Raw genomic sequence first — 15931 nt, 5'->3', positions numbered from 1 at the left:
ATTCAGATGGACACAGGCAACATACATTTTTGAAACAATAATAGATAGGTTTTCTGTTAAAAACCAACTGTGAGTAAGATAACACTATACTTTACTGTGCTACGAAAATGTGTGATTTCATTTTCTTTCTCACACTCAATTTTAAGTATGATAGCATGACATTTAAACCATCAGACAAACTGGTTTTCCCATGCACATTCTTTCATCTTATATAAAATTACACACAAAAATTGCACATACAATTACATCCTGTTTTGATTTCTTACTTGCAATTGATTTTAACAGAAAGCAGGAAAGTTGTATTTATGGTTATGATTAGAATTCTACTACGGAATCTGAATAGCCCAAGACTTCATAATTCTATTAATATATAGATTAAACTTTGCAAAATACTGCTGCTGAAACTACTATCCTCACAGATGCAGCAGCAGGCAAGTTTTCTCATAGCCCATATGCCAATGATCCCAACTGACTTCCCATTCATTTGGAGTGACTTCAAGAAGAAAATGCGCGGCTCTATGGCTTGTGTCAAACCTTTGTCACATACGCTATTGTTATGTAATGGATAAGATAAAAATCCTCCAATTTAAATTCGTGCATACTGCATATGACAGTAATGAACACCATTGTTGCTGATAGTGCAGAGACCATGCTGTATAAGGCATCATCAGCTTCTAGGAGTGAATTTCGAGCTTACGTAAAGACATTTCCAAAATTTTACTGAACTTTACGTGAATAAGCTGTGCTGGCTCATATTAATGATAATGAAGACACATTACATTCAAAACAAGTGGGATATGTTTATCATCATCACTATCTGAAAACCTTTAAACCCCATTTAATTTAAAACATGTTTCTGTTCCCGACAAGCTTCTACTACACAAGACGCAGTCATTGCTTTGTATCCTCCCACCTGTGCCCAACAATACTTACCTTCTGGTTGTCCTGGCTTCCGAACTTTATCCCACTGCTCTTGTCGAATCCTTCGTCGCTCCGCGAGTTCTGCTTCTGAGATAAAGCCTGAACTCATTCCGATATGATGTTTCTTCCTTATGCTGCAAAGTGAAAATTCCGGCTTGTATGCATTTTATACAATGGTGAGACGTCAGTTATTTTAAAAGTTTGAAAGTTTAAAACAGGGTCCGTTTCAGAAAGACTCCTAGCTTTGTCGAAGAACTCGTTTGTGCACGGTTTATTTCAACATTCTAGTAGAAACAATAGTTATAGGGGTAGGGGCAGGGGAAATTAGGAACCAGTGCTTCTATTTACACTTTTAAACTTGGCACTAAATAATACACAATATGTTTGCTTTATTAAAAAGCTGAATTTTGTCGGAACAGCTGGAGATAGCTAAACCGTTTCAGAATTCTCAAGCCCAGTAGTGTTATTCGTTCTTATTTTTTTGCCTTCCTACAAATCTTATTAAAAATGTCTAGCCGTTTTTGCTGTAAATAAAATTACCCTTTCTCAAAACTCACTACATTCCAATACTTCTCCTCACAACTTTCCAAACTCTCTGAAGGAAAGATAACTCAGAGCATAGAGCGACATCTGCCTAATTAATATGTTAAAGAATAAATTCACAGGCTAACGCTTTTTATAAGTTTATGGAATTTCCGACATTAAACATCTGAGATTTTTTACAAATTATGCGTTATTATCAGAAAATAATCTGTCGCATTTCGATACTTCCGAAACCTAAGATCTTACAAACATGCATTCTGTACGAACACCGGTACCCTAGACATCCGTCAGTACCGCAGTAGGTGTTGGGAGGCATTTGAAAAGTGTGAAATGGCATGAGACGATGAAATCAGTAACGTTGTACTGTTGGTGGCTTTATTATAACTATTAAGAAGCAAAGAATGAGGTAGTACTTTTTGTTGCAGGTATGCACCAAAGAAGAAACGGGCTTTAGATTTCAAAATATACAAATTGCACAAAAAATATGACTTGATTGATTTTTGAACATAATGAAATCAATATAGAGTTACGAAAGGGGAACGCCACAACTCTCCATCAGAAAACGCCATATAATAGCATAAATGTGCATGTACAGTTAACAATTTGTCCTGGTCGTAATTTTCCTTTCTCTCTGGAAGCATGGCTTCAGGAAATATAACGGCTCATCCAAAAATTGCCACAACGTTTCCTTTGCAAGAGGAAATTGAGAACGGAAGGAACAGACACGTTGTCAGGTGCCAACGATGCCCGTCGAAGATTCTGAATCCAGGAATGGGTGTCTACAAGCAGGTTGAGGTACATGAATGAAACTTCACAGATGTTCTGTCATTAATATAGAAAACGTAATATTTACTATAATGTCATCTTCACCCTTTCTTTGTTCATTCACAAGCACTTTTCTTAAAGAGGATTGGTAGGCCTATATTAATTGTTACCCTGCTTCAAAAGATAAATTCTCCATATTGCATTACATTCTTTTCTTGTTGGAGTGTCATTACAAGAAGTTATGCTGTAATAGTTATTTCCCGCTTGAGACCACAACAAATTCAGCACGTTGTAGGCTATTTAGCTAAAATTAAACCATATTCTGCATTCTAACAGTATTATATTCATATATTACCTGTTTAATTTTAGATCACTTTGATACACAGAATGATGTGATGTACCAGTTACAACGCAGGACTCCTATTCAGAAAGATTCAAACCACATGCAGAAACGGGAGGGGGGTTAGATTGCTAGTCACCATATAGTGGAGATGCTGAGTCAGAGACAGGCACAATGAAAAGGCTGCTAAACAAGTAAGCTTACTTCCAAATTAGAAACACACACACACAAATAGTCATGGAAATGCAACTTGCACACATGACCACTGTCTCTGGCTTCTGAAACCAGACTGAAGCTTACTTGCTTAGCATTCTTTTCGTTGTGCCTGTCTGTGATCCAGTATCTCCACTATATTGTAAGTACCAATCTGTTGCTTTCATAATATTGTCATTATTCCATCATGGATCTTCCATTGTTCAGTATTTTCTCAAATAGACTCAGTTAAATGCTAAACTAACTCGCCAGACATGTTACAGCTGCATATTATGCCATCCATCACTAACACCGTTGATCTTTCTAATGGCTTTGATGTTCACAAGACATTGGTTAAAAAAGAAAAAGGTTGTACAGACAACAAGAAATCTTTCTGGAAAATTGTGGTGCTTCCATTAAACATGTACTTAACAAGTTTCTTGTGCAGGCTATTCCTGCAGCAGCTGTATATGAATTTTGCAGTAATTCAGAAAATGCCTTTTGCAGGCTGCATATGAAGTTTTCTTTTATTTATCGTGTGCAACCATAAACTTCACATTAGTTGCAAAGCATCTTCAGTCGGTGTCCTGAAATATTACATCATTTTTTCATTTACACATGCAGGTTATCATTTGCACTTATAGGTTATAGATTTAAAACAGTTTTTCAAGGTTTTTATAATAAAATGGAAAATTACTTACAGATCAGCATCCAATTCATTACTTTTAAGCCAAAAAGCTTTCTCTTAGGCACCACATTGGTTGGAAGTTCCTTGTGGTCACTGTTTTCAACATATAACAATTTAACTGTCATTTTCAGTCCGTATAGTGTCATTTGTGCACTAGATAAATAAAAAAAAGCTTAATGTGCAGCACGCAATGCATTTTCTTTTTAAGGACTGTAATTTATCTATTTAATTTTTTAAGACTAAACCCTGGACATAAAAATGGTTTCAAACAGGTGAATGTAACATGTGGAGTATCACAGAGATTGGTACTGGATCCGCTCTCATTTCTAAGGTACATAAATGATGGTCCAATGACTTTATAGGGCAGTTCAAATGCTGTAATTTACTGAAGACACGAGCATACTAATCAAGGTACAAACTCAATCCTAGCAGACACAGTTTAGATGATAACATAACAGAACGCCAAATAGTTCACATCCAACAGCTTGTCACTAAGATACATTATGCAATTTCAAACAAACAATAATTAGCTTTTAACGTCAGAAGTAAATAGTCTTCACAGGTTTACCACCTGGTTGTTGTTGTTGTTGTTGTGGTCTTCAGTCCTGAGACTGGTTTGATGCAACTCTCCATGCTACTCTATCCTGTGCAAGCTTTTTCATCTCCCAGTACCTACTGCAACCTACATCCTTCTGAATCTGCTTAGTGTATTCATCTTTTGGTCTCCCCCTACGATTTTTACCCTCCACGCTGCCCTCCAATACTAAATTGGTGATCCCTTGATGCCTCAGAACATGTCCTACCAACCGATCCCTTCTTCTAGTCAAGTTGCGCCACAAACTCCTCTTCTCCCCAATCCTATTCAATACCTCCTCATTAGTTATGTGATCTACCCATCTAATCTTCAGCATTGTTCTGTAGCACCACATTTCGAAAGCTTCTATTCTCTTCTTGTCCAAACTATTTATCGTCCATGTTTCACTTCCATACATGGCTACACTCCATACGAATACTTTCAGAAATGACTTCCTGACACTTAAATCAATACTGGATGTTAACAAATTTCTCTTCTTCCAGTTATTTTGCTCCCCAAATAGCAAAACTCCTTTACTACTTTAAGTGCCTCATTTCCTAATCTAATTCCCTCAGCGTCACCCGACTTAATTAGACTACATTCCATTATCCTTGTTTTGCTTTTGTTGATGTTCATCTTATATCCTCCTTTCAAGACACTGTCCATTCCATTCAACTGCTCTTCCAAGTCCTTTGCTGTCTCTGACAGAATTAAAATGTCATTGGCGAACCTCAAAGTTTTTATTTCTTCTCCATGAATTTTAATACCTACTCCGAATTTTTCTTTTGTTTCCTTTACTGCTTGCTCAATATACAGATTGAACAACATCGGGGACAGGCTACAACCCTGTCTTACTCCCTTCCCAACCACTGCTTCCCTTTCATGTCCCTCGACTCTTATAACTGCCATCTGGTTTCTGTACAAATTGTAAATAGCCTTTCGCTCCCTGTATTTTACCCCTGCCACCTTTAGAATTTGAAAGAGAGCATTCCAGTCAACATTGTCAAAAGCTTTCTCTAAGTCTACAAATGGTAGAAACGTAGGTTTGCCTTTCCTTAATCTTTCTTCTAAGATAAGTCGTAAGGTCAGTATTGCCTCACGTGTTCCAGTGTTTCTACGGAATCCAAACTGATCTTCCCCGAGGTTGGCTTCTGCTAGTTTTTCCATTCGTCTGTAAAGAATTCGTGTTAGTATTTTGCAGCTGTGACTTATTAAGCTGATAGTTCGGTAATTTTCACATCTGTCAACACCTGCTTTCTTTGGGATTGGAATTATTATATTCTTCTTGAAGTCTGAGGGTATTTCGCCTGTTTCATACATCTTGCTCACCAGATGGTAGAGTTTTGTCAGGACTGGCTCTCCCACGGCCGTCAGTAGTTCCAATGGAATATTGTCTACTCCGGGGGCCTTGTTTCGACTCAGGTCTTTCAGTGCTCTATCAAACTCTTCACGCAGTATCGTATCTCCCATTTCATCTTCATCTACATCCTCTTCCATTTCCATAATATTGTCCTCAAGTACATCGCCCTTGTATAGACCCTCTATATACTCCTTCCACCTTTCTGCTTTCCCTTCTTTGCTTAGAACTGGGTTTCCATCTGAGCTCTTGATATTCATACAAGTCGTTCTCTTATCTCCAAAGGTCTCTTTAATTTTCCTGTAGGCGGTATCTATCTTACCCCTAGTGAGATAAGCCTCTACATCGTTACATTTGTCCTCTAGCCATCCCTGCTTCGCCATTTTGCACTTCCTGTCGATCTAATTTTTGAGACTTTTGTATTCCTTTTTGCCTGTTTCACTTACTGCATTTTTATATTTTCTCCTTTCATCAATTAAATTCAATATTTCTTCTGTTACCCAAGGATTTCTACTATCCCTCGTCTTTATACCTACTTGATCCTCTGCTGCCTTCACTACTTCATCCCTCAAAGCTACCCATTCTTCTTCTACTGTATTTATTTCTCCCATTCCTGTCAATTGCTCCCTTATGCTCTCCCTGAATCTCTGTACAACCTCTGGTTCTTTTAGTTTATCCAGGTCCCATCTCCTTAAATTCCCACCTTTTTGCAGTTTCTTCAGTTTTAATCTACAGGTCATAACCAATAGATTGTGGTCAGAGTCCACATCTGCCCCTGGAAATGTCTTACAATTTAAAACCTGGTTCCTAACACTCTGTCTTACCATTATATAATCTATCTGATACCTTTTAGTATCTCCAGGGTTCTTCCATGTATACAACCTTCTTTCATGATTCTTAAACCAAGTGTTAGTTATGATTATGTTGTGCTCTGTGCAAAATTCTACCAGGCGGCTTCCTCTTTCATTTCTGTCCCCCAATCCATATTCACCTACTATGTTTCCTTCTCTCACTTTTCCTACTGACGAATTCCAGTCACCCATGACTATTAAATTTTCGTCTCCCTTCACAATCTGAATAATTTCTTTTATTTCATCATACATTTCTTCAATTTCTTCGTCATCTGCAGAGCTAGTTGGCATATAAACTTGTACTACTGTAGTAGGTGTGGGCTTCGTATCTATGTTGGCCACAATAATGCGTTCACTATGCTGTTTGTAGTAGCTTACCCACATTCCTATTTTCCTATTCATTATTAAACCTACTCCTGCATTACCCCTATTTGATTTTGTGTTTATAACCCTGTAGTCACCCGACCAGAAGTCTTGTTCCTCCTGCCACCGAACTTCACTAATTCCCACTATATCTAACTTCAACCTATCCATTTCCCTTTTTAAATTTTCTAACCTACCTGCCCGATTAAGGGATCTGACATTCCACGCTCCGATCCGTAGAACGCCAGTTTTCTTTCTCCTGATAATGACATCCTCTTGAGTAGTCCCTGCCCGGAGATCCGAATGGGGGACTATTTTACCTCCGGAATATTTTACCCAAGAGGACGCCATCATCATGTAATCATACAGTAAAGCTGCATGCCCTCGGGAAAAATTACGGCTGTAGTTTCCCCTTGCTTTCAGCCGTTCGCAGTACCAGCACAGCAAGGCCGTTTTGGTTATTGTTACAAGGCCAGATCAGTTAATCATCCAGACTGTTGCCCTTGCAACTACTGAAAAGGCTGCTGCCCCTCTTCAGGAACCACACGTTTGTCTGGCCTCTCAACAGATACCCCTCCGTTGTGGTTGCACCTACGGTACGGCTATCTGTATCGCTGAGGCACGCAAGCCTCCCCACCAACGGCAAGGTCCATGGTTCAAGAAGGGGGACCACCTGATTACGTTGTGCAAATTCCACAATATTTCCTCAGAGCAACTATCCGACATCTTTAGGTGGTTCAATCTTGTTGGTGGCTAGGTATATATTTGTGATATTCTGTGTAATATTGTGGAATTTGCTCATCATGATCCGGTGGTAAACATGAAGACTGTATACAACATATCCGCCAGGAAAGCTTGCAGAGTCGCATCAGAAGTAAACCTTATCATACACCAAATGAAGCACAATGTGACAAATATGTTGGGGTCTTGCTGGATAACAAGTTAAAATGACATCAACACAGGGATAATGTAATAAAGACGTAGCAAAGGGTATAGCAATCAGTTGCATGACTGTGAATTATTGCTCTACCCTTTACTTCTAGAAATATAGTCGTGGGTTACATCTGCTTCCACAGGGAATCAAACCTGATCTTATCAAGATCAGTCCCTGTATAATGCTTTCAGAAGCATGTCTCAACTTGTTCACCTAAAGACAAGTGTGTTGGCTTATTTTGCACATTTTTCACTGCCTGTTGTGTAATGGATTTTTATTGTGGAGAAGTGCACTTAAAATAGATTAAGTATTCAGCAGAATCAAGCAATAAGAATAGTGTGTAAAGTAGATAATCGTGTATCGTACAGAAACCATTTAAGGATCTTTGAATTCCCACACTCACACCAGTACGTTTACTGATTAAGGGTAAGGATTTTTGTTACTGATAAGCTGAAATGGGACATACGCTGTCACAATAGAAGACATAAAAATAATTTTCTTGTAGGCTTGATTTATTCATCCATAGATCATGAAGTCCAACAGTACAAACATAATGAGGTATCTCGAACGGAATGACCTCCCTCCAACTGACATTTATTCTGAAAGCATCAGTCATGCGAAACCCAGCTTGAACTTTTCTCACATGACATATTGAAAGCTTTGGATCAAAGCAGGCAGGTAGATGCAGTATTTCTTGATTTCTGAAAAGCATTTAACTCAGAACCACAGATACATGTATTGTCAAAAGTACGATCAGATAGGATATCAAGTGAAATTTGTTACTGGATTGAGGACTCTGATAGGGAGAATGCAGCATGTTATCCTGGATGGAGAGGCATTGTCAGATTTACGAGTAACTTTGGTTGTACCCCAGGGAAGTGTGTTGGGACCATTGCTGTTCATGTATATTAATGACCTTGCAAACAATATTAATACTAAAATCCATTTTTTGTAGTTGTCTACGAGGGTGACTCAAATGAAAACCTTAAATTTGTAATAACAAATCGAAATTTCGCACCATTATCCTGTAATTTGGTAAGCGTGCTACAAACAGCGTGCAGAATGGCCTGTAGGTGACAGCATAGTGCAAATGCACACATACCGTCGTAGTATCAGTATAAAGATGGCCGTCCCACTTGCGACTTGCACCAGGGAAGAACAGCATTCTGTTATTCGGTTTTTGCGTAGTGAAGGTGTGAAACGTATTGAAATTCATTGATGAATGAAGGTTCAGTACGTTGATGCCTGTTTGTCACAGCAGCAAGTCTACGAATGGAGTAGGAAGTTCGCAAATGGTGTGACTTCAGTGGAAGATGATCCTTGTCCAGGTCAGGCATAACGAGTTGACTCCACAGAACATTGCAGCAGTTGAAGCCATAGTGAAGGAAAACTGCCGAGTGACACTGAATTACATTGCAGCGTGTTTACAGATTAGTCATGGGTCAGCACACCACATTGTGCATGATGTGCTCCAGTTTCACAAAGTGTCTGCAAGATGGGTGCCACGGCAGCTGACTCCTGAAATGAGAGAACAACGTGTTGATGCTTGTGAAGAACTTCTTCGGCGCTTTGAACGAGAAGGTGATGGCTTCCTTGCAAGAATCATTACTGGGATCGAAACCTGGGTTCACTTCCACCAACCGGAAACGAAGAGAGCGAGCAAGGGATGGTGCCAATCCTCATCACCAAAACCAAAGAAGTTTCGAACAAAACCATCAGCAGGGAAGGTTATGCTGACTCTCCTTTGGGATGAAAAAGGCGTCATTTTGTAGCATTACATGCTTAGTGACCACTTTCAGCAGTGCATCATACACAGATCTCCTAAAAAATCATCTGCAGCCTGCAATCAAATCAAGCAACATGGATTGCTGTCAGCAGGTGTTCTTTTGCAACATGACAATGCAGGGCCCCACACTGCCCGTACAACAGTTGGGTCATTCCCTGTCAGTTCAACCAATGGCTCCAGCTCATAGTCTCAGATTTGACTGAAATTCAGTACACTAATTCTACCATGTGTGGAACACTCGTGTACAAAGTATTAGTTTCCCCTACCAATTAATTCCAGAATTATGACTTGTGAAACAAGGTGGCGTGACCCGGAAATTGCAACCCGCATCTGGCAATCTATCTTCAGACCCAACTTCAGGTCTTAATAACTTTGCAAATATTCCACACAGTCCAGTGAAATTTTTACAACCCAGTAACATCCATATGGAGAACACACTCCATGAATCAAAACACCAACATATTTCTGAGGGAAAATAAAAAATTTCAAAATGTGATTAGAAAAATGTAATACGGATTGTAGGTGCCCTCTATGCCAAATATAATTCACTCAAAAAGGGTGTAAATTTTTTTGTGGTAAGCTTAATGTGGCCTAAACACACACAGAACTCATCATGCCCATATCAGTCACAAAAACTGAGTTACATGCAAATGAAAATACAAAAACTTAAAAAATGGCCTGAAAAACATGGATTTTCGAAGTGTGGTAGCACAAAAAGGACAAGTGGTATCCAACCCAAGTTACACACACTGCATAATTAGACCATAATGATATATATCTCAAAATTTCAGCGTGTTATTGCAAGATATTTGTGTACAATTGAAGTTGACAGATGTATTTGGTGATGTGGCCATTGTTCCAAAACACAATTTTGTAAAAACGTATCGTAAACTGTTCTGCCTCTTCTTATCCTCTCCCACAACTGTTTAATCACTAAGGCACAACATATAGACAGATTAACACAACCTATCATTAATGTTTACGGCACCTTAACTGCTAAAAACCAGTCGATTGTGCATCGAACAGAAGTTCTCCCACACTTTAGTTACTGTACTCTGTACATTGAGTGGCAAATTGTACTGTCTTCCTGACACTGTGATAGGAACTGGAACTGTCATAAGAATATGTTCAAAAGGAATCCAGCACTTGTCTGCCAAACGAGGCCAATGAAGTGATCTTTCTGGTCCTATGAAGTTCACAAATACGTCACCTTCTGCTTCACAGCACCCTGCAACACATCCTAAGTACCATTTGTCATCATAAACAGCAATAACATAGCAACCTGGTTGTATGTTGCTGCTTTTGCTTCTGAATCCTGAGTCACACACTGTGAAGACACATGTTGCGCATGAACCTATAGTTATAACTGAACAGTCTGCTCATCTGCACATTGCCGTAGTCCGCTGAAGAGGAGTGATGATGGCTCCTTGTGCCTGCAACAGTTTTAACGTGTTCTAGTCTGCTTTTTAGCAACTCTTCGACTGATTTCACCTCATCTTTCGAAACACAGACTGATTGTATGCCAGAGATATTTTTCTGTACCCAGGTAAATAACTGAAGAGGTGTTAGAATGTGACCTTCTGTAGGGTGCTGCAGACTAGCTCGTGATGCCATGCACTTAATGGTAGCACCAATACCATCACATACATTTTTACCAACGACTTGTTGCGAAAAAATTCCGTTCTGCGTGAATCTGAAAATTATGGTGATGCATGCATAAATTTTTGAGATTTTTACAGTTTTTGCACTGACTAGCTGCCCATCACTGAAGTATTTCGCAAAATGTATGTGAGGCAGCTTGTGTTTCACGTATGTCATGACAGTGCGAATGTGGGCATGAACTGCAGTGGCATCATGAATTAAACAGTCACTAGAAACACACAGGTTCATGACAGACACATCACCTGATTCACCTCTATAGTAAATCGCAAATGGCTGGAGAGTTGCTTGACTGTTGTCCCAATAATATCCTTGGATGGTATCTTGAACTATAAATGCATAATTTTCAGAAAAGTCTAGTATTACTATAATTTCATCTTGTTTCAAATTATCCTTACAAAACTGGAGATAAGCCAATTGTGCTGTTCCTGTGAAACTGTGTGTGGTCAGTTTGTCCATTTCTTGATAACAAATTTCAACAAAATCTTCCACTGTACTTTGCTTTGTTTCAAGACTTATGCGATCCATGTGTGTCCATTGTTTATAAGAAACAAGTTCATCATCATCCATAAGGCGTTCACCATACAGTTTGTTATTCATGTGTTCTGAAAGATTTGCCTTACCAGGACACTTTTCACACCTGTGTATCATGCACTGGTAGGAACTGATGTCACACACTAGCAGCTTCATTGCACCTTTGTAATTCAGATCAGAATCCTTTATAGCAGCAAACATTAGCTTAGCATTTTGATGGGTCTCACATACACAAACATTGTGTGTGCCCCTTGCACTTACAGGCACAACCCATTTTGGCCGAAGATTGAAAAAAGATGATAAACCTACTTTGGTATTGGGATACTTTTCCTTGAATTTGACATAGTTCTGATATGTTGCATAGCAACAGTCTTTTTTGCATCTGTAAAAGTACATTTCCCATTTTCACCATTACATAATCTTTTTTTCCAGGAATTATTCAGCTGTAGTCATTATTTTCATAAAACTCCGACACTAGCACCTTTATTTCTGAACTCAATTGCTTACCCTGAGCCTGCTGAAGTTGTGGAATCACTCCTTGGGTTGCTTTTCTTTTCCTAGCTTGCTTTACCATATATGTAGAAACATTGAATTCCTTTGTAGTGTAGTGAATAGACCAGCTGGAAGGTGCAAGGGTAAGAAGAGCTGCTTTTTTCTGGCGTGTGGATATGGCACATTTTTCTTTGAAATTGTGCACAATTTTGTTCAAGTCAGAGCATTTCTGGCATGATTTCTGTTCCTTTGGAGCAGATAGTTCTTCGTCTTCCACCACTAGTGTGTGAGCCGTTTTGTGTTTTAATTCCATTTGAGCTTCGTGTAATTTTCTTCTACCATAGCTGGGGCCTGTCTCTTTTCCCAACTTTGTATGTCTTCATGGGAGACAAACCAAGAGCAGTCACTGTGATTGTGGGTGGCTGATACTATTCGTCACTGTCATGTAAATTATCAGAATATTCATCATTTTTTTAGCAGTGTAACACACCTGGAACATAACTTTTGTCCTGGTTTCATGTTAAGTCCCATGCACTGATTTACTCTCAATACTGATTTTATATCAATTTCTCTGAGGCTACACTTCACTGTCTTCTTATGAAACCAAAGTGGACCTCCCTGCGGGTTCAGGGGTAAGAATAGGCCCGCGGTATTCCTGCCTGTCATAAGAGGTGACTAAAAGGAGTCTCAAACGTTTCGACCTTATGTGATGGTCCCCTGTTGGGTTTGACCTCCATATCTCAAAATTTTTCCGAAGAGCGAGCTGATTGGGGAAGGGCGCCTTACTTGGTGCATTGTGTCCATGTTGCATTGAGATCTTTCGCCAGCTTATTCGTCGTCGCATTGCAGTCCTGCCCGCTCTCCATCTCTTGGGCATGGATCCGTTCCTGCGTGCACTTTCCGCCATGCGATGTGCAGTGCCACTTTCTGCACAGACGAAAACCATGGATGACATGTCACTTAAAATCCAGCACGGTAGCCAGTCCGTTGTGGTGGGGCTGCCATGTACCCTGTTGGTTGTAGCCCCCTGACAACACAGGGATCACTCTACTGATGCCTGCGCCATTAACTCCCCACGTATGCCAAGGAGTAGATGCCCATCTCCCTGGGGCATCGGGACTCCCGGCAATGGCCATCCTGCCAGGTGGTCTTTGCTGTGGCTAGGTGGCACCCATGGGGAGCGCCCTTGGTCGGAGTAGGTGGCATCAGGGTGGATGACACACAATGAAGCGTGGCACATCTTCTTGTACTGGTGGCCAGCCACCAGCAGTCTCTAAGCGTTCGAGGGCTCATTTTAAAGCTAATGTTTATGACCCCAAATCGTTTCCCTCCCTGGCCACACCATGGGAGGAATGAAAGGCAATGAATGAAAGTGAGACATATTCGCCCAGGTATCTCGTCTGTACCAGAGCTGATGGGGAATCCTTTGTATCCGTGAAGCCTCGGTTCCTTGTAGAACATTTAGAGGACACATCCTCTGCCCAGTCACATGCCTTGCTCGCTTGTAATAAGCTGGGGGATGTTTCCGTTACCATCACGCCCCATAAAATTTTAAATATGGTCCAGGGCATTATTTTCCACAGGGATCTCCTTTTACAGTCCGATGACGAGCTGCGCGCCAACTTAGAGCGACGAGGTGTCCATTTTGTCGAGCGCGTCCACCGGTGTCCAAGGGATCATCAAGTTGCCACCGGTGCCTTCATCTTGGCCTTTGAGGGTGCCACATTACCTGAGAATGTCAAGGTGATGGTCTACCGGTGTGATGTAAAGCCATGTATCCCTCCCCAAATGCGGTGCTTCAAGTGTTGGAAGTTCGGCCATATGTCTTCCCGCTGTGCTTCCAGCCTCATGTCGCGCGATTGTGGTCGTCCATCCCATCCTGATACTACATGTGCCCACCTCCCATCTGTGTCAACTGCGGAGGGCACCATCCCCCTTGCTCGCCGGACTGTCCGATTCTGCAGCAGGAAAGGAAAATATGGAAATCAAGACCTTGGACCGACTGACGTACACTGAGGCTAAGCAGAAATATGATTGGCTTTATCTGGTGCGCATGACGTCTTCTTATGCCGCCACTGTCACTCCTGTTACAGTTCCATCAGCTCTACCACTTCCAGTCAGCTCTGAAAATCAAAGGACCTCACCTGCCCCTTGATGGTGGGGGCCACTTCACTCCCTGTTGCTCCTGCTCCATCTACTTCAGGAGCAACACCACCCCAACCATCGGGGACATCAGTTCCCCCTTCCCAGCTGGGGAAGTGTAAGACTTCTTCGGCTCCTTTCGCCAGGAAGGAGTCCCTTGGAGACCTCCCTTCACAAGTTCCGACTGGTTTAAAAGCGTACACCCGCAAATGGCTCAAACAACCACCGGTCTCTGGTCATAGGGCGTCACGGTCGTCGTCCGTCCCTGAGACTGACCCAGGGAAGCCCTCCCAGCCTGAACCACAGAAGGCACAGAGAGACACACAGAAGAAGAAAAAGGTTCGTAAAAATCACGACAGTGCGGTGGCACCAGTCCCACCGCTTCCTAGAAGCTCAGTGTCTGAGGATGAGATCGAGATTCTGGCGTCTGCTGAAGACCTGGATCTCGCCGGTCACTCAGACGCCATGGATGTCACTCGCACGGGTACTGAATCGGTGGCAGCGAGTGAACAAGCCGCGTAAATTGCCTTCCCAGTCTCTTCACGCCTTTCTCAGCCATGGACAATATCATCCTCCAGTGGAACTGCAGCGGTTTCTTCCACCATCTAGCTGAGCTCTGACAACTTATCAGCCTTCACCCTTTCTTCTGCATTGCTCTTCAGGAAACTTGGTTTCCAGCAATGCGAACCCCCGCACTCCGTGGCTATCGGGGTTATTATAAGAACCGGGCAGCTTATGAAAGGGTGTCTGGTGGCTTCTGCATCTATGTCCTTCACTCTCTTCACAGCGAGTCTGTCCCTCTACAAACACCTTTAGAGGCTGTCGCTGTTCAGGTGTGGACGCCACAGGCTGTTACCGTCTGCAGTCTTTACCTTCCACCGGATGGTGATGTCGCGCAGCATGTCCTGGCTGCGCTGATAGCCCAGTTGCCGCCACCTTTCTTGTTACTGGGGACTTCAACGCCCATAACCCTCTGTGGAGTGGGTCAGTGGCAACAGGTCGAGGCGCCACCATTGAGCATTTATTGTCACAGCTCGATCTTTCGATTTTAAATGATGGTGCCTTCACACACTTCAGTGTGGCGCATGGCACGTACTCCGCCATCGACCTTTCGATCTGCAGCCCTAGCCTCTTAACGTCTGTCCAATGGAGAGTGCATGACGACCTGTGTGGTAGTGACCACTTTCCGATCTTTCTGTCGCTGCCACAGCGTCAGTCTTCTGGGCACCCTTGCCGATGGGCTATGAATAAGGCTGACCGGGACTTGGTCTCCTCCACTGCCACTATTGAGCCTCTCTCTAATGACGACATTGATGCGGTGGTTCACTCGGTCACCACCGGCATCGTTACTGCCGCAGAATCTGCCATTCCCCGTTCTTCTGGATCCCCCCGGCAGAGGACTGTGCCTTGGTGGTCGCCTGAGTTCACTAAAGCGATTAAAGATCACCAGCGGGTGCTCCAGCGTCACAAGCGACATCCCTCTATAGAACACCTCATCGCCTTCAAACGGCTCCGTGCACAAGCCCTTCATTTTATCCGCCAACACAAGCAGGAGTGCTGGGAGCAGTATGTGTCCACCATTAGCCTCCATGTCACTCCATCGCTGGTCTGGGCCAAGATTCGACGCCTCTATGGCTATCGGACCCCTGTCAGCGTCTCTGCGCTCTCACTGAATGGAGCAGTTTGTACTGACTCCGACATAATTGCCAACCGCTTGGCAGAGCATTTTGCTCTGAGTTCCACTTCTGCGAATTACCCACTGGCCTTCCGCTCCATTAAAGAGCGGATGG

The 15931-nt window shown here is 42.1% G+C and overlaps 2 protein-coding genes across 8 annotated transcripts in view; one reads left to right on the top strand and one right to left on the bottom strand.

Moving 5' to 3' along the window:
- LOC124802664 (PSME3-interacting protein) overlaps window positions 1-1603 on the bottom strand; it is a 100001-nt gene extending 98398 nt beyond the window's left edge. For 6 of the 7 annotated variants that reach the window (XR_007017137.1, XR_007017136.1, XR_007017135.1 and 3 more), the window contains exons 1-2: window positions 1479-1521; window positions 934-1055 (exon numbers count right to left, since the gene is read on the bottom strand). Coding sequence is in view for 3 of the 7 variants with exons in the window: in XM_047263574.1 (XP_047119530.1) it covers window positions 934-1055; window positions 1479-1483 (127 nt within the window). In the remaining 4 variants the exon portion in view is untranslated. Of the gene's footprint in view, window positions 1-933; window positions 1056-1461 lie in introns of all 7 variants that reach the window. The other variant, XM_047263576.1, reaches the window with a different exon arrangement.
- A 111-nt stretch (window positions 1604-1714) lies between these two features.
- The window catches only part of LOC124802666 (guanine nucleotide exchange factor MSS4), a 73474-nt gene continuing 59257 nt past the window's right edge, over window positions 1715-15931 (top strand). Inside the window, exon 1 of the mRNA XM_047263577.1 lies at window positions 1715-2259. Coding sequence (XP_047119533.1) covers window positions 2104-2259 — 156 coding nt within the window. The 5' untranslated portion in view covers window positions 1715-2103. The remainder of the gene's footprint in view (window positions 2260-15931) is intronic.

The sequence above is a fragment of the Schistocerca piceifrons genome, chromosome 6 (assembly GCF_021461385.2).
Source record: "Schistocerca piceifrons isolate TAMUIC-IGC-003096 chromosome 6, iqSchPice1.1, whole genome shotgun sequence".
Taxonomy (NCBI): Eukaryota; Metazoa; Arthropoda; class Insecta; order Orthoptera; family Acrididae; genus Schistocerca; species Schistocerca piceifrons.
This window is presented reverse-complemented; position numbering and strand designations above follow the sequence as displayed.